Genomic DNA, 22,551 nt, shown 5'->3' on the forward strand with positions numbered 1-22,551 from the left:
AGAGGAGAAAGAAATAGGGTCCCCCGATCACCCCTCCGGTACCTGTGGTGTCCAGGAATCCCCCCTTGTAGTCCCCCGGCATCTACTTCTGGGAGAAAATGGTGGGCGCATGCGCAGTGCGCCCGCCGAAATCTGCCGGCCGGCACCCAGCAACAACAGGAAATTTTTCCTATTGGTTCATTTTGATCACTGTGGTAGACCCTATCACAGTGATCAAAATATAAAAAATAGTAAATAAACTCCCCCCCTTTATCTTCCCCTTAGTTAGGGAAAAATAATAAAATAAAAATATATATTTATTTCTATTTTGAAAGTTAGGGTTAGGGCTAGGGCTAAGGTCAACATTAGGATTCGCATGGTGTTAGCGTTGGTGTTAGAGTTAGGGCTAAAGTTGAGATTAGGGTTAGGGTTGCGATTAGGGTTAGGGGTGTGTTAGCATTAGGTTTGTGGTTAGAGTTATGGTTAGGGTTGGGATTAGGGTTAGGGGTGTGTTAGGGTTAGAGTTAGAATTGGGGAGTTTCCACTGTTTAGGTAGATCAGGAGGGCTCAAAATGCAACATGGCGCCACCATTGATTCCAGCCAAATAATTTTGTGTTCCAAAAGTCAAATTGTGCTCCCATCCTTCTGAGCTCTGCCATGCACCCGAACAGTGGTTTACCCCCACATATGGGGTATCAGCATACTCAGGACAAACTGCACAAATACTTTGGTGGACTAATTTCTCCTGTTACACTTGGAAAAATAAAAAATGGGGACAAAAAGATAATTTTTGTTGAAAAAGTATGATTTTTCATTTTCACGGCTCTACGTTATAAACTTCTGTGAAGCACTTAGGGGTTCAAAGTGCTCACCACACATCTAGATAAGTTCCTTTTGGGGGTGTAGTTTCCAAAATGGTGTCATTTCTAGAGGCTTTTCACTGTTTAGGCACATCAGGGACTTTCCAAACGCGACATGGTGTTCTATCTCAATTCCAGCCAATTCTACATTGAAAAAGTCAAACGGTGCTCCTTCCATTCCGAGCTCTGCGGTGCTCCCAAACAGTGGTTATCGGCGTATTCAAGAGAAATTGCACAACAACTATTGTGGTTCATTTTCTATTTTTACACTTGTGAAATAAAAAAAATTGGTTCTGAAGTAAAATGTTTGTGAAGAAAAGTTAAATGTTCATTTTTTTTCTTCCACATTGCTTCAGTTCCTATGAAGCACGTAAAGAGTTAATAAACTTCTTGAATGTGGTTTTGAGCACAGAGGGGTGCAGTTTTTAGAATGGTGTCACTTTGGGGTATTTTCTGTCATGTACACCCCTCCAAGTGACTTCTAAGTGATGTGGTCCTAAAAAAAATGGTTTTGTAAATTTTGTTGAAAAAAATGAGATATTACTGGTCAACTTCTAACCCTTATAACTTGCTAACAACAAAAAAATTGTTTCAAAAATTGTGCTAATGTAAAGTAGACATGTGGGAAGTTATTTATTAAGTATTTTTGTGAAATATCTCTCTGATTTAAGAGCATAAAAATTTAAAAGGTTGAAAATTGCAAGGGTGCATTTTTGTACATTTAATCTACTGTATATACTTGTGTATCAGCAGAGATTTTCAGCACATTTTTTTGTGCTAAAAACACCCCCCTCGGCTTATACTCAAGTCACAGTCCCAGAAAACCGGCGGGTGAGTGGGGGGAGCAGCGACAGGAGCTGACAGCTGTGACATCATACTCACCCTCCATCACTGCATCTCCGTTGTCCGGCGCCAGCAGCTCTCCTCTCCTTTGCGATCACGTGGTACCGCTCATTAAGGTAATGAATATGTACGCGTCTCCACTCCCATAGGCGTAGAGCGCATATTCATTACCTTAATGAGCGGGCCCATGTGACCGCTTAGCAGAGGAGAGAAGAGATGTTGGCGCCCGACAACGGAGATGCAGGGACGTGCAGGACCGCGTGAGGAGGGTGAGTATGATGGGGGAGAATGGGGAAGGACGCGGTTCCATGCATAAAAGGGGAGGACGCTGAGCCATGCATAGAAGAGAGAGGACGGGGAGCCATGCATAGGAGGAGGACGCTGAGCCATGCATAGAAGGGGAAGGAAGCGGAGGATGCTGAGCCATGCATTGAAGGAGGAGGATGGGGAAGATGCCCAGCCATGCATACAACTAGGAGTCCGGGGGAGCCACACATAGCAGGACAGGTATGAGGGGACAATGCATACACGGCTTATACTCGAGACAATAAGCTTACCCAGTTTTCTGTGACAAAATTAGGTGCCTCGGCTTATACTCGGATAGGCTTATACTTGAGTATATAAGGTAAGCAAATTTTATCAAAGTACCAGGCAGTTATACCATGGCAGTTAGACAGGGCAGGAGGAGACAGGTAAGGCAAACAAATCTATTCCCTGTACATTTGGATTACAACAAATATTTACCATATGCATTTGTATAATTTATGTCCTGGCTGCTGCATTGACTCACATCTACCGTCCTTGCATTAACTCTTTATAAAAAAATATACTAAATATATATATATCTATAATATAACGCTGGGAGCGTCACTCTGTCCGAAGCCTTTATAGACTGCGCAAGCGCCGGCGCAGTCTAGACCCCACAGAGTGACGCTCCCAGGAGATCGCGGTATGCGTAAACACTGAACGCACACCGCGATCTCCAACAGAGAGGCAGGGACGCGCCAGGAGGGTGAGTATATTCACCTGTCCCCCGTTCCAGCGCTACGTGCGGCTCCGTCTCCCAGTCCTCTGCCTGTGACGTTCAGTTCAGAGGGCGCGATGACGCGCTTAATGCGCGCCGCCCTCTGACTGACCAGTCACAGCCAGAGGAGCCGGAAGATGGTGGCGCGCAGCTGTGGAACAGGGCCAGGTGAATATAGCAAGTGTCAGGGGGCCTGAGCTAGCGGCGATACCGGCACCTGACCCCCACAGCGCGCCGGTGTCCCCGCTTGCTAAGGCCCCCCAGCACTCGGCGCCCAGCGACGATAGGTGAGTATGGTATTTTTTTTTTTATATATTGCAGCAGCATACGGGGCATATACTATGGAGCATCTTATGGGGCCATCAACCATAATGGAGCAGTGTACAGGGGCATATAATACCATGGAGCATCTTATGGGGACCATCAACCATAATGGAGCAGTGTACGGGGGCATATACTATGGAGCATCTTATGGGGGCCATAAACCATAATGGAGCAGTGTATGGGGGCATATACCATGGAGCATCTTATGGGGGCCATAAACCATAATGGAGAAGTGTACGGGGGCATATACAATGGAGCATCTTATGGGGGCCATAAACCATAATGGAGCAGTGTATGGGGGCATATACCATGGAGCATCTTATGGGGGCCATAAACCATAATGGAGAAGTGTACGGGGGCATATACAATGGAGCATCTTATGGGGGCCATAAACCATAATGGAGCAGTGTACGGGGGCATATACCATGGAGCATCTTATGGGGGCCATAAACCTTTATGGAGCAGTGTACGGGGGCATATACCATGGAGCATCTTATGCAGGGCCGCCATCAGGGCATGACGGCCGTGACTGGCGTATGGGGCCCGGTGAGCAGAGGGGGCCCGCATCGGGCCCCCTCTTATCTGCTCACCGGGCCCCTACCGGCAGCCGCAGGCTAACCGGGCCCTTAGCGCCGATGCTGCAGCTGTTTAAAGCTATTGACGTGCGGGCGCGGGCCCGCACGTCAATAGTTAACAGCCGCGGCGCCGCCAGCCAATCTGAGGCTGGCAGGCGCTGACGTCAGCCGCAGCGTGCGTGCATGTCGCCGGCGTCTGACATCATTGTCAGTCGCCGGCGAGTGCATGCACGCTGCAGCTGCGTGGAGACTTCGCCCGCCGCAGGAGCGCGGCAGGTAAGAAGAACTTCTTTTTTTTTTTTTTTAGAGCGGCGATCCGGGGGCCCAAGGAAGAACGCTGGACAGAGATGGGGCAGAGTGCTGGGAAGAGATTGGGCAGAGTGCTGGGCAGAGATGGGGCAGAGTGCTGGACAGAGTGCTGGGCAGAGATGGGGCAGAGTGCTGGACAGAGATGGGGCAGAGTGCTGGACAGAGATGGGGCAGAGTGCTGGGAAGAGATGGGGCAGAGTGCTGGGCAGAGATGGGGCAGAGTGCTGGACAGAGTGCTGGGCAGAGATGGGGCAGAGTGCTGGACAGAGATGGGGCAGAGTGCTGGACAGAGATGGGGCAGAGTGCTGGACAGAGATGGGGCAGAGTGCTGGACAGAGATGGGGCAGAGCGCTGGACAGAGATGGGGCAGAGCGCTGGACAGAGATGGGGCAGAGCGCTGGACAGAGATGGGGCAGAGCGCTGGACAGAGATGGGGCAGAGCGCTGGACAGAGATGGGGCAGAGCGCTGGACAGAGATGGGGCAGAGCGCTGGACAGAGATGGGGCAGAGCGCTGGACAGAGATGGGGCAGAGCGCTGGACAGAGATGGGGCAGAGCGCTGGACAGAGATGGGGCAGAGCGCTGGACAGAGATGGGGCAGAGCGCTGGACAGAGATGGGGCAGAGCGCTGGACAGAGATGGGGCAGAGCGCTGGACAGAGATGGGGCAGAGCGCTGGACAGAGATGGGGCAGAGCGCTGGACAGAGATGGGGCAGAGCGCTGGACAGAGATGGGGCAGAGCGCTGGACAGAGATGGGGCAGGATTGGACACAGATGGGGCAGAGTGCTGAACACAGATGGGGCAGAGTGCTGAACACAGATGGGGCAGAGTGCTGGACACAGATGGGGCAGGATTGGAAACAGATGGGGCAGAGTGCTGGACACAGATGGGGCAGGATTGGAAACAGATGGGGCAGAATGGAGACAGATGGGGCAGGATGGATACGATGGAGACAGATGGGGCAGGATGGGGAGATCATATGGGGCAGAATGGATACTCATGAGGGCAGGATGAGAGAACATATGGCTGGAGCCTGCAATGAGACACACGGGGGCTAGGATGGCGAATATTATCATAGGGGCTAATTAAGGGATATTATTATTGCAGTGATGTATTTATTTTATTTTTTGAGTATACTGTTTTAAATGGGGGGAGGTCCTGTTACTGTGCAGGTTACTATGTCACCTTCTTTATGTGGTGTAATGTAGAGGCTGTGAAAATTAAGTAATGTATTCTGCAAGTGGAACTCGAGATAACTGTGTTATTTCCTGCAGAGACGAGTCCTGGCTTGAAGAAATGATGGCGGTCTGTGCTGGATGAAAGATGAAGGACTTCACCTAGAGACGTCACTGGTGAGTCAGTGTTAACTATACACTGACACTATACACTGTATACTATATACAGAGGTCCTGTGTACAATGTCACCAGTGATCACTGTATTACCTATACATTATATACAGAGCTCCTGTGTATAATGTCACCGGTGATCACTGTATTACCTGTACACAGACACTGCTTACTAATTACAGATCTCCTGTGTATAATGGCACTGATGGTGATAGTATTGTGGTTGTTTTTTTTTTATTACTGATCAGTATTGTAGTATTCAGTCACTATGTGGTGGTAATATGCGGTCTGGTCATGGTGTTGTGGTATTTGTTCCTTGTATTTTATATTATTCGATCACTGTGGTGGTAATATGTCATCTGGTCATAGTGTTGTGGTATTTGTTCCTTGTATGTAGTATTATAGGTCATTTTAAAAATTGAAAAATAAATAAAAATATACCTAAATTGTATTGCATATTTTAACAAATATTTAGTAGGTTACAGTACAGTAGGGCCCGGCCAAAAGTGTCTACCGTGTTCTGGTGGCGGCTTAAAAAAGCTTTTGGCCAAAACAAAAGCTGCCGGCTATATGTGTGATCTGGTGATGGGAACTGTTAATGTGTGATAGGTGAGAAGTGGAGATTTTCCAAGAGATAGCGGTGGGACTGTGGACAGTTCGAGGGGTGGAGCCTGGAGGCGGGGCTGGGGTGGAGCCTGGGCGGAGTCTCAAGGGGGCCCCGAAAATTTTGCCAGTATGGGGCCCCAAAATTTCTAGTGGCAGCCCTGATCTTATGGGGGCCATAAACCATAATGGAGCAGTGTACAGGGGCATATACAGTACCATGGAGCATATTATGGGGGCCATAAACCTTTATGGAACAGCGTACTGGGCATATACTATGGAGCATCTTATGGGGGCCATAAAGCTTTATGGAGCAGTGTACGGGGCATATACTATGGAGCATCTTATGGGGACCAACCTTTATGGAGCAGTGTATGGGGCATATGGATGGGAGCAGCAAATTAAAGAATGGTGGCGCAGGATGGGAGCAGCACATGACAGAACGGGGGCACAGGATGGGAGCAGCACATGACAGAATAGGGCAGCACATGACAGAACGGGGGTGCAGGATGGCAGCAGCACATGACAGAACGGGGGCGCAGGATGGGAGCAGCACATGACAGAACGGGGGCGCAGGATGGAAGCAGCACATGACAGAACGGGGGCGCAGGATGGGAGCAGCACATGACAGAATAGGGCAGCACATGACAGAACGGGGGTGTAGGATGGCAGCAGCACGTGACAGAACGGGGGAGCAGGATGGGAGCAGCAAATGACAGAACGGGGGTGCAGGATGGCAGCAGCACATGACAGAACGGGGGTGCAGGATGGCAGAAGCACATGACAGAACGGGGGCGCAGGATGGGAGCAGCACATGACAGAACGGGGGCGCAGGATGGGAGCAGCACATGACAGAACGGGGGGGCAGGATGGAAGCAGCACATGACAGAACGGGGGCGCAGGATGGGAGCAGCACATGACAGGATGGGGGCGCAGGATGGGTGCAGCACATGTCAGAATGGAGGCGCAGGATGGGTGTAGCACATGTCAGAATGGAGGCGCAGGATGGGTGCAGCACATGTCAGAATGGAGGCGCAGGATGGGTGCAGCACATGTCAGAATGGAGGCGCAGGATGGGTGCAGCACATGTCAGAATAGAGGCGCAGGATGGGTGCAGCACATGTCAGAATGTGGGTGCAGGATGGGAGCAGCACATGACAGGATGGGGACGCAGGATGGAGCAGCACATGACAGGATGGGGACGCAGGATGGAGCAGCACACGACAGGATGGGGACGCAGGATGGAGCAGCACATGACAGGATGGAGACCATATACCAATATAAATGCTCGCCACCCGGGCATAAAACGGGTTCAATAACGTAGTATATAACACTGGCCACGCAGTATATAACACTGGCCACGTAATATATAGCACAGCCCACGCAGTATATAGCAGCCACGTAGTATATAACACTGCCCACGCAGTATATAGCAGCCACATAGTATATAACACTGCCCATGCAGTATATAACAGTGGCCATGTAATATATAGCACAGCCCACGCAGTACATAACACAGCCCACGAAGTATATAACACTGCCCATGTAGTATATAGCAGCCACATGGTATCTAACACAGCCCACGTAGTATACAGCAGTGTGGGCACCATATCCCTGTTAAAAAAATAATTAAAATAAAAAATAGTTATATACACACCCCTGGGATCCACCGAAGCTCCGGCGATACGCGCGCGGCTGCCGCCATCTTCCGTTCCCAGGATGCATTGCGAAATTACCCAGATGACTTAGCAGTCTCGTGAGACCGCCAAGTCTTCTGGGTAATTTCGCAATGCATCGCCGGGAACGGAAGATGGCGGCCAGCGCAATCGGATCGTCGAACAATGGAGGGTGAGTATAGCAGGCTTTTTGTTTTTTTTAATTAACTTTAACATTAGATCTTTTTACTATTGATGCCTCATAGGCAGCATCAATAGTAAAAACTTGGTCACACAGGGTTAATAGCGGCGGTTACGGAGTGCGTTACCCGCGGCATAACGCGGTCTGTTACCACCGGCATTAACCCTGTGTGAGCGGTGACTGGAGGGGAGTATGCGGGCGCCGGGCACTGACTGCGGGGAGTAAGGAGCGGCCATTTTCTTCCGGACTGTGCCCGTTGCTGATTGGTCGTGGCTATTTTGCCGCGACCAATCAGCGACTTGGATTTCCATGACAGAGGCCGCAACCAATGAATATCCGTGACAGACAGACGGAAGTGACCCTTAGACAATTATATCGTAGATATATATATATATATATATATATATATATATATATATATATATATATATATATATATATATATATATATATATACATACACTGCTCAAAAAAATAAAGGGAACACTTAAACAACAGAATCTAACTCTGAGTAAATCAAACTTCTGTGAAATCAAACTGTCCACTTAGGAAGCAACACTGATTGACAATAAATTTCACATGCTGTTGTGCAAATGGAATAGACAACAGATGAAAATTATAAGCAATTATCAAGACACATTTAATATAGGAGTGGTTCTGCAGGTGGGAACAACAGACCACATCTCAGTACCAATGCTTTCTGGCTGATGTTTTGGTCACTTGTTTCTGGTTGAAATCGGTATTTGTTCTAGGGGAGTCACTGTGATAGATTCAACATTTGTATTGTGTAAAAGGATGAGATGTTTCGACCAGCTTTGCCGTAGGAAGCCTTTTTTTACATTGTGTCTGTGGCCATTAATGCGGCACCGCAGTGCCTGGGTCGTCCGACCGACATATTGCAGCCCACAGACGTACGTGACCACATAGACAACAAATTCAGAACTACAGGTGAGTTCCTGGGTGTGTGTGAACACGATCTTGGAATTTTTTATACTTTCTTGCTCTGTTGATAATTTTGCAGCAAATACACCGCGTTCTGTCACATCTGAAGACCTGAAGACCCATATTTTGTATTTTTGTCTCTCTCAATATATATATATATATCTATATATAAGAGGCATCGTGATAACTCGCTAATCCCGCCCCCTGCACAGAAGCTCCGCCTCCCACAACATCACCACACACAATCCCACCCACCACATTACCACACATTATCCCGCCCCCCACCACATTACCACAGATAATCCCGCCCCCCACCACATCGCCAAACATAATCCCGCCCCCACCACATTACCACATAATCCCACCCCCACCACATTACCACACATAATCCTGCCCCCCACCACATTACCACACATAACCCCGCCCCCACCACATCACCACACATAATCCCGCCCCCCACATCACCACACATAATCCCATCCCCCATCACCACACATAATCCCACCCCCCCACCACATTACCACAGATAATCTCTCCCCTCCACCACATTACCACATATAATCCCCCCCACATTACCCCACGAGGCTCCGTCCCCACACATTGCCACACGAGGCTCCGTCCCCACACATTACCACACGAGGCTCTGTCCCCACACATTACCACACGAGGCTCTGTCCCCACACATTACCAGACGAGGCTCCGTCCCCCCACATTACCACACAAGGCTACGTCCCCACACATTACCACACGAGGCTACGTCCCCACACATTACCACACGAGGCTCCGTCCTCACACATGTGATTGTGTTTACAGAGAAATTTTAACTTAATTTATGTTTCGTTATGAAATTTGTTTAGATGCTGGAATAAATAAAAAACGCACATCTTTCTGAATCCAGTTTGTTTTTAATTTTACACTGTGAATAAAATGTATTATTAGTATTATTCAGATTTTTAATTGTTATTAACTTCATTTTAAGTTAATTTACCACCTGCATAAGCGCTATTGAATGTTGTCATTATTTACTTTAGTTCAATCACCAGCAGCATTAATAAGATGGCAATGAGCGTGCCGAGCGTTAGCTGGCTGGAAACAGCTAGTATATATACAGTACAGACCAAAAGTTTGGACACATCTCATTTAAAGATTTTTCTTTATTTTCATGACTATGAAAATTGTACATTCACATTGAAGGCATCAAAACTGTGAATTAACACATGTGGAATTATATACTTAACAAAAAAGTGTGAAACAACTGAAATTATGTCTTATATTCTAGGTTCTTCAAAGTAGTCACCTTTTGCTTTGATGACTGCTTTGCACACTCTTGGCATTCTCTTGATGAGCTTCAAGAGGTAGTCACCGGGAATGGTCTTCCAACAATCTTGAAGGAGTTCCCAGAGATGTTTAGCACTTGTTGGCCCTTTTGCCTTTACTCTGCGGTCCAGCTCACCCCAAACCATCTCGATTGGGTTCAGGTCTGGTGACTGTGGAGGCCAGGTCATCTGGTGTAGCACCCCATCACTCTCCTTCTTGGTCAAATAGCCCTTACACAGCCTGGAGGTGTGTTTGGGGTCATTGTCCTGTTGAAAAATAAATGATGATCCAAATAAACGCAAACCGGATGGAATAGCATGCCGCTGCAAGATGCTGTAGTAGCCATGCTGCTTGAGTATGCCTTCAATTTTGAATAAATCCCCAGTGACACCAGCTTATCACCCCCACACCATCACACCTCCTCCTCCATGCTTCATGGTGGGAACCAGGCATATAGAGTCCATCCGTTCACATTTTCTGCGTGACACAAAGACACGATGGTTGGAGCCAAAGATCTCAAATTTGGACTCATCAGACCAAAGCACAGATTTCCACTGGTCTAATGTCCATTCCTTGTGTTCTTTAGCCCAAACAAGAGTCTTCTTCTTGTTGCCTGTCCTTAGCAGTGGTTTCCTAGCAGCTATTTTACCATAAAGGCCTGCTGCACAAAGTCTCCTCTTAACAGTTGTTGTAGAGATGTGTCTGCTACTAGAACTCTGTGTTGCATTGACCTGGTCTCTAATCTGAGCTGCTGTTAACCTGCGATTTCTGAGGCTGGTGACTCGGATAAACTTATCCTCAGAAGCAGAGGTGACTCTTTGTCTTCCTTTCCTGGGGCGGTCCTCATGTGAGCCTGTTTCTTTGCAGAGCTTGATGGTTTTTTGCCACTGCACTTCGGGAAACTTTCATAGTTTTCCCAATTTTTCGGACTGACTGACCTTCATTTCTTAAAGTAATGATGGCCACTCGTTTTTCTTTACTTAGCTGCTTTTTTCTTGCCATAATACAAATTCTAACAGTCTATTCAGTAGGACTATCAGCTGTGTATCCACAAGACTTCTGCACAACACAACTGATGGTCCCAACCCCATTTATAAGGCAAGAAATCCCTCTTATTAAACCTGACAGGGCACGCCTGTGAAATGAAAACCATTCCTGGTGACTACCTCTTGAAGCTCATCAAGAGAATGCCAAGATTGTGCAAAGCAGTCACCAAAGCAAAAGGTGGCTACTTTGAAGAACCTAGAATATAAGACATAATTTCAGTTGTTTCACACTTCTTTGTTAAGTATATAATTCCACATGTGTTAATTCATAGTTTTGATGCCTTCAGTGTGAATGTACAATTTTCATAGTCATGAAAATACAGAAAAGTCTTTAAATGAGAAGGTGTGTCCAAACTTTTGGTCTGTACTGTATATACACACACATACGGTACAGACCAAAAGTCTCCAGAGTCTGGAGACGCCATGGAGTGCAATCTGCTGCCTGCAACCTCCTTCAGCATGAGCGGTTTGGCATTGGGTCAGTAATGGTGTGGGGTGGCATTTCTATGGAGGGCCGCACGCCCCTCCATGTGCTCACCAGAGGTAGCCTGACTGCCATTAGTTACTGAGATGAGATCCTCAGACCCCTTGTGAGACCATATGCTGGTGCGGTTGGCCCTGGGTTCCTCCTAATGCAGGCATTGAACCTATGGACTGGCCCACACGTGGAGGGCACACACACTACTGAGCATTAGTGACGAGAGAGTGTACTTATTGCTCGGGTTTTCCCGAGCACGCTCGGGTGACTTCCGAGTATTTGTAACTGCTCGGAGATTTAGTTTTCATTGCGGCAGCTGAATAATTTTACAGCTACTAGCCAGGCTGAGTACATGTGGGGGTTGCCTGGTTGCTAGGCAATCCCCACATGTAATCAAGCAGGCTAGAAGCTGTAAATCATTCAGCTGCCACGATGAAAACTAAATCTCCGAGCAGTCATAAATACTCGGAGGTCACCCGAGCGTGCTCGGGAAAACCCAAGCAACGAGTACACTCGCTCATCACTACTGAGCATCATTTCCTTGTCTTGAAGCATTTCCACTGAAGTTGGATCAGCCTGTAACTTCATTTTTCACTTTGATTTTAAGCATCATTCCAACTCCAGACCTCTGTGGGATATTAGTTGTGATTTACGTTGATCATTTTTAGGTTTTATTGTTCTCAACACATTCCACTATGTAATGAATAAAGATTTACAACTGGAATATTTCATTCAGTGATATCTATGATGTTGGATTTTAGTGTTCCCCTTATTAATTTGAGCAGTGTATGTATGTATGTATGTATGTATGTATGTATGTATGTATGTATGTATATATATATATATATATATTATACACACATACAGTGGGTGTGGAAAGTATTCATACCCCTTTAAATTTGTCACTCTTTGCTTCATTGCAGCCATTTGGTAAATTAAGATAAGTTCATTTTTTCACATTAATATACACTCTGCACCCCATCTTCACTGAAAAAAAAACCCAAAACAAAACAAATGTAGACATTTTTGCAAACTTTACAAAAAAGAAAACTGAAATATCACAACATCATAAGTATTCAGACCCTTTGCTCAGACACTCATTTAAGTCACATGGTGTCCCTTTCCTTGTGATCCTCCTTGAGATGGTTCTACTCCTTTATTGGAGGACAGAAGTGTTTAATCCAACTGATAGGACTTGATTTGGAAAGGCACAGACCTGTCTATATAAGACCTCACAGCTCACAGTGCATGTCAGACCAAATGAGAATTGTGAGGTCAAAGGAACTGGACAAGGAGCTCAGAGACAGAATTGTGGCAAGTCACAGATCTGGCTAAGGTTACCACAGAATTTCTGCAGTACTCAAGGTTCCTAAGAGCACAGTGGCCGCCGGAACAAGTTTGGGACCACCAGAAGTCTTCCTAGACCTGGCCGTCCAGCCAAACTGAGAAATTGTGGGAGAAGAGCCTAGGTGAGAGAGAGGTAAAGAAGAACCGCCAAGATCACTGTGGCTGAGCTCCAAAAATGCAGTAGGGAGATGGGAGAAAGTTCCACAAAGTCAACTGCCACTGCAGCCCTCCACCAGTCGGGCCTTTATGGCAGAGTGGCCCGACAGAAGCCGCTCCTCAGTGCAAGACATATGAAAGCCCGCATAGAGTTTGCTAAAAAACACATGGAGAACTCACAGACTATTAGAAATTAGATTCACTGGTCTGATGAGCCGAATATAGACCTTTTTGGTGATAATTTTAAGGCTAGGTTCACATTGCGTTAATGGGTGTCTGCTAGCGGACTCCGTTACATGGCGAAATTGTCGCAATTAACGCCATGTAACGGGTCCGTTAGCCACCCATTGACAGCAATGTGCTAATGGGTCGCCAACGCATCGCTAGCGCATGCCATTTCTGGCATGCGCTAGCGATGTCCCGATAGTTTCGGACGCACCTAGAACGCTGCTTGCAGCGTCCGAGGTCCGTTCCTCGCTAGCGCAGATCGGGCATCTGCGCTAGCGGGATCGCCAAACGCGATCCCTTTTGTGACATTGCATTAGTGCAATCGGCTAGCGTATGCGCTAAACGGATTGCCCTAACGCAATGTGAACCTAGTGTTAGTGGTATGTGTGGAGAAAACCAGCCACTGCTCATCACCTGCCCAATACAATCCCACCAGTGAAACATGATAGTGGCAGCATCATGCTATGGGGATGTTTTTCAGCTGCAGAGACATTGAAGGAAACATGAATGCGGCCAAGTACAGAGATATCCTGGATAAAAACTTCTTCCAGAGTGCTCTGGACCTCAAACTTGGCTGAAGGTTCACCTTCCAAAAAGACAATGACCCTAAGCACACAGATAAAATAACAAAGGAGTGCCTTCAGAACAACTCTGTGACCATTCTTGACTAACCCAGCCAGAGCCCTGACCTAAACCCAATTGAGCATCTCTGAAGAGACCTGAAAATGGCTGTCCACCAATGTTCACCATCCAACCTGACGGAACTGAAGAGGATCTGCAGGAAGAATGGCAGAAAATCCCCAAATCCAGGGGTGAAAAACTTGTTGCATCATTTCCAAGAAGACTCATGGCTGTACTAGCTCAAAAGGGTACTTCTACTCAATACTGAGCAAAGGTTCTGTATACTTATGACCATATGATATTTCAGTTTTTCTTTTTTAATTAATTTGCAAAAATTACTACATTTGTTTTTTTCAGTCAAGATGGGGTGCAGAGTGTACATTTTTTTTTTTTTTTTTAAATCACACAGTTGTAATTAAAGCATATGACACGCAGTAACACAGTCTGATACTATTTCCAGAGAGGTACAATAATTACAAGACGTATTAATACATTTTCATTTTGCACAAACAACACCCTTACCCCCTAACAATCGGTTCCAGCGCTCAGCTCTGATCGGAGGTATAAAGTATACCTCCGGTCACTGGTGTCAGCTGATTGGACTACTGATCCCATCATCCAACACCTACTGCTGCTAATAACAGTGAGAGCAGGAGCTGCTGATGGGTGCATTCATCAGCCGCTCCTGCACTGTAAATAATTAAAAAACAAAAAACAAAAACGGTGTGGTTTCCCCTGTATTTTTGATAACTAGCCAGGCAACCCTCAGCTGTCAGCTTCAACAAGGCTGGTTATCAAGAATATAGGGGTCCCCACGTTGTTTGTTTTTAAATTATTTAAATAATTTAAAAAAAAACGGTGTGGGTTCCCCCCATTTTGGACAACCAGCCGTGCTAAAGCAGACAGCTGGGGGTGGGTATTCTCAAGCTGGTAAGGGGACATGGATATTGGCCCCCCCAGCCTAAAATAGCAGCCCGCACCTGCCCAGAAAAGGCACATCTATTAGATGCGCCAATTCTGGTGCATTGCTCAGCTCTTCCAACTTGCCCTGTAGCGTGGCAAGTGGGGTTCATGTCACTTTTGTATTGTCAGGTGACATCAAGCCCACGGCTTAGTAATGGAGAGGTGTCTATAAGACATCCTACAGATGTATGGTAAATAAAGACACATGCAGAATAAAGTCCATTATTTGAAGTAAGACTAAACACAGTTTTCCATTTTTATTTAAAAATAACAAACACAGTTATACTCACCAAACGCCTATTCTACCGAAGCCCTCGTTCTCCTGTAATAAAACTAAAATTGAAAAAAAAACTATTTACCATGCCTGTCTGTTGTTCTGTCCCATGCAGTACTCCATGTCTGGGGATAAACAGTTTTCAACCTGGACAGTGCCAATATGCGACCATCCAGGCTGCGAATCACTGGTGACTGAACTACTGCAAGCGCACCACAGAGACCGGTGGTGACGTCATCGAGGTTACCTCCAGTCACGGAGTCTGCTTTCCCAGCTGGGCTGAACTGCCGTAACCTCGGTGAAATCCCTGCTAGCACATGTGAGTTTTCTCACGGTTCCCACATGACAGCGCAACAAACACCCGGTGTTCCAGTAGCCGAACCCCAACAGTAACACAGACTTCCATGTTCAGTGTCTGTGCCCGAAAAGTAGGTGTTCGGTACAGACACCAAATTTTACTGTTCGGGCTCACCCATCTCTAGATATAACCAAACAAAAAAGAAAAATATCAAGTCCATATAACACACGGGCTCACTTGTTTAAATGTAAGTCTTCTCCTCTCAGACTCCAGCAGGGTCTAAGCAGCACATACAAGGCTTCTTCACCTTGCAAAACACACAGACTAAGTGAGGCAGCCCCAGCTGCCTTAAATCCCTGGACTGGAGTTAAGTGAGCAGCCGATCCCAACCAGCCCTTTCAGCTTATTAGCTTAAGCTTAACATTTCTTTTTTTCCTACTAGCTCCTGGGGAACAACATTCATGACACTTGGAGCACTAATCTTCCATTTTTCAAATCATCTATTTTATTGTTTGGCTATATGCCGCCATGTTGTGTATTATGTTATCGCAACAGTTGTAAAGTGATACAAGTCTAATATGAGTTAACTAGATGGTGGCCCGATTCTAACGCATCGGATATTCTAGAATATGCATGTCCACGTAGTATATTGCCCAGCCACGTAGTATATTGCCCAGCCACGTAGTATACTGCCCAGCCACGTAGTATACTGCCCAGTCACGTAGTATATTGCCCAGTCACGTAGTATATTGCCCAGCCACGTAGTATATTGCCCAACCACGTAGTATATTGCCAAGCCACGTAGTATATTGCCCAGCCACGTAGTATATTGCCCAGCCACGTAGTATATTGCCCAGCCACGTAGTATATTGCCCAGCCACGTAGTATATTGCCCAGCCACGTAGTATATTGCCCAGTGACGTAGTATATTGCCCAGTGACGTAGTATATTGCCCAGCCACATAGTACATTGCCCAACCACATAGTATATTGCTCAGCCACGTAGTATATTGCCCAGCCACGTAGTATATTGCCCAACCACGTAGTATATTGCCCAGCCACGTAGTATATTGCCCAGACACATAGTATATTGCCCAGACACATAGTATATTGCCCAGACACATAGTATATTGCCCAGTCACATAGTATATTGCCCAGTGACGTAGTATATTGCCCAACCACGTAGTATATTGCCCAGTGACGTAGTATATTGCCCAGTGACGTAGTATATTGCCCAGTGACATAGCATACAGCACAGAGCCACGTAGTATATTGCCCAGCCACGTAGTATATTGCCCAGCCAGGTTTGTCACAGGTTAAAAAATAAAAATATACTCACCTTTCCGAGGGCCCCTTGTAGTCCACGGCAGCTTCCGGTCCCAGGGTTGGTATGAGCGCAGGACCTGTGATGACGTCACGGTCACATGACCGTGACGTCATGGCAGGTCCTTCTCGCGCAGGCGCGCAGGGCATGTGATGACGTCGTGGTCACATAACCGTGACGTCATGGCAGGTCCTTCTCCCATACCATCTTTGCCACCGGAACCTGCAACGGAAGATGGCGGCCGGCGCGAGCAACTTCGGAGGGTGAGTATAGCTGTTTTTTTTTTTATTATTATTATTTTTAACATTACATTTTTTACTATTGATGCCGCATAGCCAGCGTCAATAGTAAAAAGTTGGGGACATACAGGGTTAATAGCGGCGGTAACGGAGTGCGTCACCCGTGGCATAACACGGTCCGTTACCGCCGGCATTAAACCTTTGTTAGCGGTGACTGGAAGGGAGTATGCGGGCGATAGGCACTGACTGCGGGGAGTAAGGAGCGGCCATTTTCTTCCGGACTGTGCCCGTCGCTGATTGGTCGCGGCAGCCATGACAGGCAGCTGGCGAGACCAATCAGCGAATGAATAACCGTGACAGACAGACAGATGGACAGAAAGACGGAAGTGACCCTTAGACAATTATATAGTAGATGCTTTCCAACTTCTAAAATTGGGACAACAGATGATGAATAAATGAGCCTCCACCACATAGGAATAAATCATTTCCAGATTTTAAAGGCACAATTGTGTAATCAGCTATAATATTTTAGTAATTACATCCATATTTACTTAACCCCTTAACCATCAGAGCTTTTTTCGGTTTTGCATTTTCGTCTTTTTTGCTCCCCTCCTTCCCAGAGCCATAACTTTTTTACTTTTCCCTCAATGTGGCCATGTGAGGGCTTATTTTTTGAGGGACAAGTTGTACTTTTGAACTACACCATTGGTTTTTACCATATTTTGTACCAGAAAACAGGAAAAAAATTCCAAGTGCGGTGAAATTGCAAAAAAAGTGCAATCCCACACTTGTTTTTTGTTTGGCTTTTTTGCTAGGTTCACTAAATGCTAAAACTGCCTTTATGATTCTCCAGGTCAGTACGAGTTCATAGGCACCTAAAATGTCTAGATTATTTTTTTATCTAAGTGGTAAAAAAAATTCCAAACGTTGCTTAAAATTTTTTTTTTTTTAAATTGCGCAATTTTCCCGAGACCCACAGCGTCTCAATTTTTCGTGATCTCGGGATGGATGACACTTATTTTGTGTGCTGACATTTTTAATGATATCATTTTGGTGCAGATACGTTCTTTTGATCGCCCATTATAGCATTTTAATGCAATGTCGTGGCGACCAAAAAAACGCAATTCTGGCGTTTTTAATTTTTTTCTCGCTACGCAGTTTAGTGATCAGGTTAATTCTTTTATATTGATAGATCGGGCGATTCTGAATACGGCGATATCAAAATGTGCAGGTTTCATTTTTTTTTAGCGTCTTATTTTGCATGGGGCGAAAGGTGGGGGGATTTGAACTTTTATATTTTTTTCATATTTTTTTTTTTACTTTTGCCATGTTTCAATAGCCTCCATGGGAGGCAAGAAGCTGCCATAGCTTGATTGGCTCAGATCGCCGCTATGTAGCTGAATTACAGCATTGCTATGAGCGCCGACCACATGGTGGCGTTCACAGCAATCTGGAATCAACAACCATAGAAGTCTCCAGGAGACCTCTGGTTGTTATGCAGATACACCACTCACCCCCGATCACGTGACGGGGGTCAACAGTGTGCGTATTTCCGGCCGGAAGCGTTGTTAAATGCCACTGTCATAGTTTGACAGTGGCATTTAACTAGTTAACAGGTGCGGGAGGCTCGCAATTCCACCAGTGCCTATTGCGGGAACATGTCAGCTGTTCAAAACAGCTGACATGTCCCAGCTTTGATGAGGGCTCACCGCCAGAGCCTGCATTAAAGCGGAGGTTCTGCCACCGGACGCACTATTACGTCCATTGGCAGAAAGGGGTTAATAGTTTAGTTGAAGAAGGAAAAATATATATCTAAAATCTGAAAGATGATAGGGTGTAAAAAAAATCAGCAAAACAATACTACAGCCGGTGACTGAGAATAATCCGTGACTTCTCTATATTTAGTAGTTACTACTCACCTGGGTAGTCATATGTAGGAATCTCCTCTTTACACCGCTCATCAACCGTCACATATGTCTCTGTAGTATTAATATGGGTCAGATCTTCACCCTGAAACAAATATTGTAAAAGTCACAGACAGATGGACAAGTCACATCTATGATCAGCTCTAATCCTGCCACCTCCACCGTCCTCATTACACAAGTATAAAACATATAATACTGGTGGATAACACAAGACTGAGCACAAGACCTTCACAGCCATCTACATATCATAGGGGAGATCTCATGACACCTTCTCTCCATCTACCTGATGATCCTGAGGAACATGGGGATCTTCTTGTTTAAAGTCCTGTGGTAGAAGAGGATGGGGACATCTCTCTGGTGTTGTCCTCTTATTGGCTAGAACTGGAGGAAACACATACAGGGACTGAATTCATTCTTTACATACAGATAATTATAGGCCGTGTGTATTTAGTCCTATCTATTACCTGGTGATGTGAGGGGCTGGGGAACCTCCATCATGACGTCCTTGTACAGATCTTTGTGTCCTTCTAAATACTCCCACTCCTCCATGGAGAAATAGATGGTGACATCCTGACACCTTATAGGAACCTGACACATACAATGATATCATCATCCCCCTGTTCCCTTCATAGCGTTACTGTATAATGTCCCAGCAGTGTCACCTCTCCTGTCAGCAGCTCAATCATCTTGTAGGTGAGTTCTAGGATCTTCTGGCCATTGATGTCCTCATGTATCAAGGGGTGAGGTAGAGGCTCTGTGATTGGGCTCAGGGGTCTTCTCCATCCCTCAGACACAGGGTCCTGACAGTGGTCACTAGAGTTCTTCTTCACTACTGTGTAATCCTGGTTATGGAGACACACATTAATAAATCTCACTACAGATATTTCCAGAGTCCTCACCTCTCCAGTTCTGTCCATCTGTTATTCCCATAGATAAGAATGATGTAATGTGATGTCATCAGAATCTCTCACCTCTCCAGTAAGCTGGAAGAGGATATCTAGGGTGAGGTTTAATATCCTCTCCGCCATCTTGTCTCTGTCCCTATCCATCCTTGATGGGGCAATCAGGAAAATTATCTTATATAGAAGATCTCCACTGAGAGGATCCGATATTGTAGGGACCTGAAAGGGGAGATGTTGATGATGTAACATCATAAACTATACCATAGTGCAATTACTGTAAATAATAAAGGGAAACAAGTGTGGAGATATAATGTGTATCTGATTGGCTGCAGTCTTCACACTTTTGTAAAATTCAACTGTGAAGGCTTCACCTCATCACAGGCAGCAGATATCTAGTGTGAAATGACAGTCAGGTGAGAGCCAATCCCAACATCAAGGGGACAATACCAGTCTGGGAAGTGAGTGTACTTTTTTTTTTTGTTGAACCTTTGTAATGCTCAGGTTGATCTTTTGTACATATAATTGAGGAAAGTGAAGTGTCTGAATTCTGGGGACTATTTAAGTCGATTTAGTGAACTCGATTTTCTGAGGAGAGTTGGAATTTCTGAAATACAAACATTTTTGGACTGTCTCGGCATCTGTACTATCTGTATCTGTACCACTAACACTGTTGTCACTGCAACTCGGGAAGTTCTACACATCTAGAAGAAAACTTTGTGGTGCTGGCTTTTAGATTACATTGGGACAGAGGTATCAAAAGTGTAAAAAAGAAAAACCTATATTTGTTACTCATAGTAACCAATCCCAGCCCAGCTTCTGTCTTTCCACAGCTGTTCCTGAACATCGCCGTCTTATTGGGGCTTCGTCTCTTTCCCATCAAGTTTCCCTCACGGTATAAAACCCACAATCCTCCTATAATGTGACATCTCTGTGTTTTCTCCATATTCTGCCCCACAGTCTCCTCCTCCAGGATCAGTGTCCTCAGTACAGGACCGACGCCACAGACATTTCATGGGAAATCCCTTTATTCTAAACTATTACACCCGAAATTAGGGAAATTACAGCTTCTCCATTTCCCCAGATTTCTATGGAGAGGAAAACCCGACATTTCCATTCCCTGTAATCTCCACCATCTGTCCCCAAACCAGAGCGCCCTCCCTGTATACATGAGCACAGCCAGCGTTCTATTACTGTACATATACACATGGCAGAGCTGGGGGCACTATCTCCGGGAATGGAGGGGTTACTGCCCCCTGCCCCCGCCCAGTAATAGGGAATCTCCAGCACCTACCTCCACCCGCAGAGCCGCACACCACATATATGGCTGCTCTGTGCACACAGGACCTGTGATGAGGTCACAGGAGGGGAGGAGTCAGGGGTCACATGATCAGGGGCCTCAGTGTATGCAGGACTCTGCTGTGCTGGTTGTCATGGTGCTGGATGAGGGGAAGTTTATGTGTGGGGTCAGGAGGGGTTTACAGGGTGGATGTAGCAGAGCCGTGTGTACGAGGTGTACGGAGCAGAGCCGTGTGTGTACGAGGTGTACGTGTACGGGGTGTAGGGAAATTAGCCGCGTGTGTACGACATGTATGGAGCGGAGCCGCGTTTCTACAACATGTACGGGGTGGAGACGCATGTGTACAGAGCGGAGCCGCATGTGTACGAGGTGTATGGAGCAGAGCTGCATCTGTACGAGGCGTATGGAGCGGATCCAGGTGTATACGACATGTACAGAGCAGAGCCATATGCACCTCTATCACTTATACACTGCTCTAAAAAAATTAATTGGAGGGAGGCGTGGCCTGCACTCAGTGTTAGGACTGGCGGAACGCACCAAGTATAAGATGAAATATTAATAGGTGCGTTCGCAGTCCGGGGTCCACCGTGCAGGTGAAAACCTGCTGCTAGTAAATGGCAACGCTATATGGCGGTGGAAGCGAACCCTGTTAAGTCACAGGACCGCACTAAAGAGTCACCGAACTCAGTCCCAAGACTCGGGGTAAAAGTCCGTTTAGACTAATAGCGCTCAACACCGCAACTGGGTGTATTAAGTAACAATAGGAATATTTTTAGAGCACCGAAGTGTGAATTGTGCCGTGCTGGCAGACACCACCAAGCACCCAGATGTGGGTTAGCAAGCGCACTACTGGCGCGTGGCGCCGCACTGGCGGTCACAGCAATAGACGCTGATTCGTGTGTAACACATTGAGTGGTTAGTCGGGCACTAGATAGCAGCCAAATGTACACTAGCGCATGGCCGTGCTGTCATGCGAAGCTTATATAGCTGCAGCATGTTCAGGACCTTCCAATAAAGGACCAATGGGAAGCTGCCACAGAAGTTAGCACCTTCAGGACCTTCCAGGAGGGCCAATGGGAACCGCAGCAGCATCTGAGCATGTGACCCTCGATCTCCAACAGGAGATCGCACCCTGGGCATGCTCAGAAGGGAAAAAGCAGGACTTAGTCCCAAAAGCGTCCTACAGAAAATTTCCTCAGCCTGAGGGTAAAGTACAGCGTGGCCTGAGAGACCCACAGGATAAAGGGAAGACTGTAACCCCTGTCCAGGGTCCTGTCCAAGATTCATTTCCAGTGCTACCAACACCTAATAAGAACTGCCTGAAAAAAGAACATCAAAGCACCCACACTCACAGGGAGAACTGCAATAGAGGGGAGAAGATGCACTTAGATGCCTGAGCCCACTTCTCCAGACACCTGGGATCCCCGCAGTCACACCGATCAAGCAAAGCAAGGATACTCTTAGGAAGGTGGT

At 46.5% G+C, this 22,551-nt stretch overlaps 1 protein-coding gene across 2 annotated transcripts in view; it reads right to left on the reverse strand.

Annotated features, from left to right (window-relative positions):
• Positions 1 to 21,132, reverse strand: part of LOC138663910 (zinc finger protein 271-like) — a 29,622-nt gene extending 8,490 nt beyond the window's left edge. Inside the window, exons 1-6 of one of the 2 annotated variants that reach the window (XM_069750278.1) lie at positions 21,073 to 21,132; positions 19,851 to 20,000; positions 19,542 to 19,721; positions 19,344 to 19,467; positions 19,163 to 19,260; positions 18,874 to 18,964 (exon numbers count right to left, since the gene is read on the reverse strand). In XM_069750278.1, the coding sequence (XP_069606379.1) occupies positions 18,874 to 18,964; positions 19,163 to 19,260; positions 19,344 to 19,467; positions 19,542 to 19,721; positions 19,851 to 20,000; positions 21,073 to 21,099 (670 nt within the window). In that variant the 5' untranslated portion in view covers positions 21,100 to 21,132. The remainder of the gene's footprint in view (positions 1 to 18,873; positions 18,965 to 19,162; positions 19,261 to 19,343; positions 19,468 to 19,541; positions 19,722 to 19,850; positions 20,001 to 21,072) is intronic. The other variant, XM_069750279.1, reaches the window with a different exon arrangement.
• Between the last annotated feature and the right edge of the window lie 1,419 nt (positions 21,133 to 22,551).

The sequence above is a fragment of the Ranitomeya imitator genome, chromosome 2 (genome assembly GCF_032444005.1).
Source record: "Ranitomeya imitator isolate aRanImi1 chromosome 2, aRanImi1.pri, whole genome shotgun sequence".
NCBI lineage: Eukaryota > Metazoa > Chordata > Amphibia > Anura > Dendrobatidae > Ranitomeya > Ranitomeya imitator.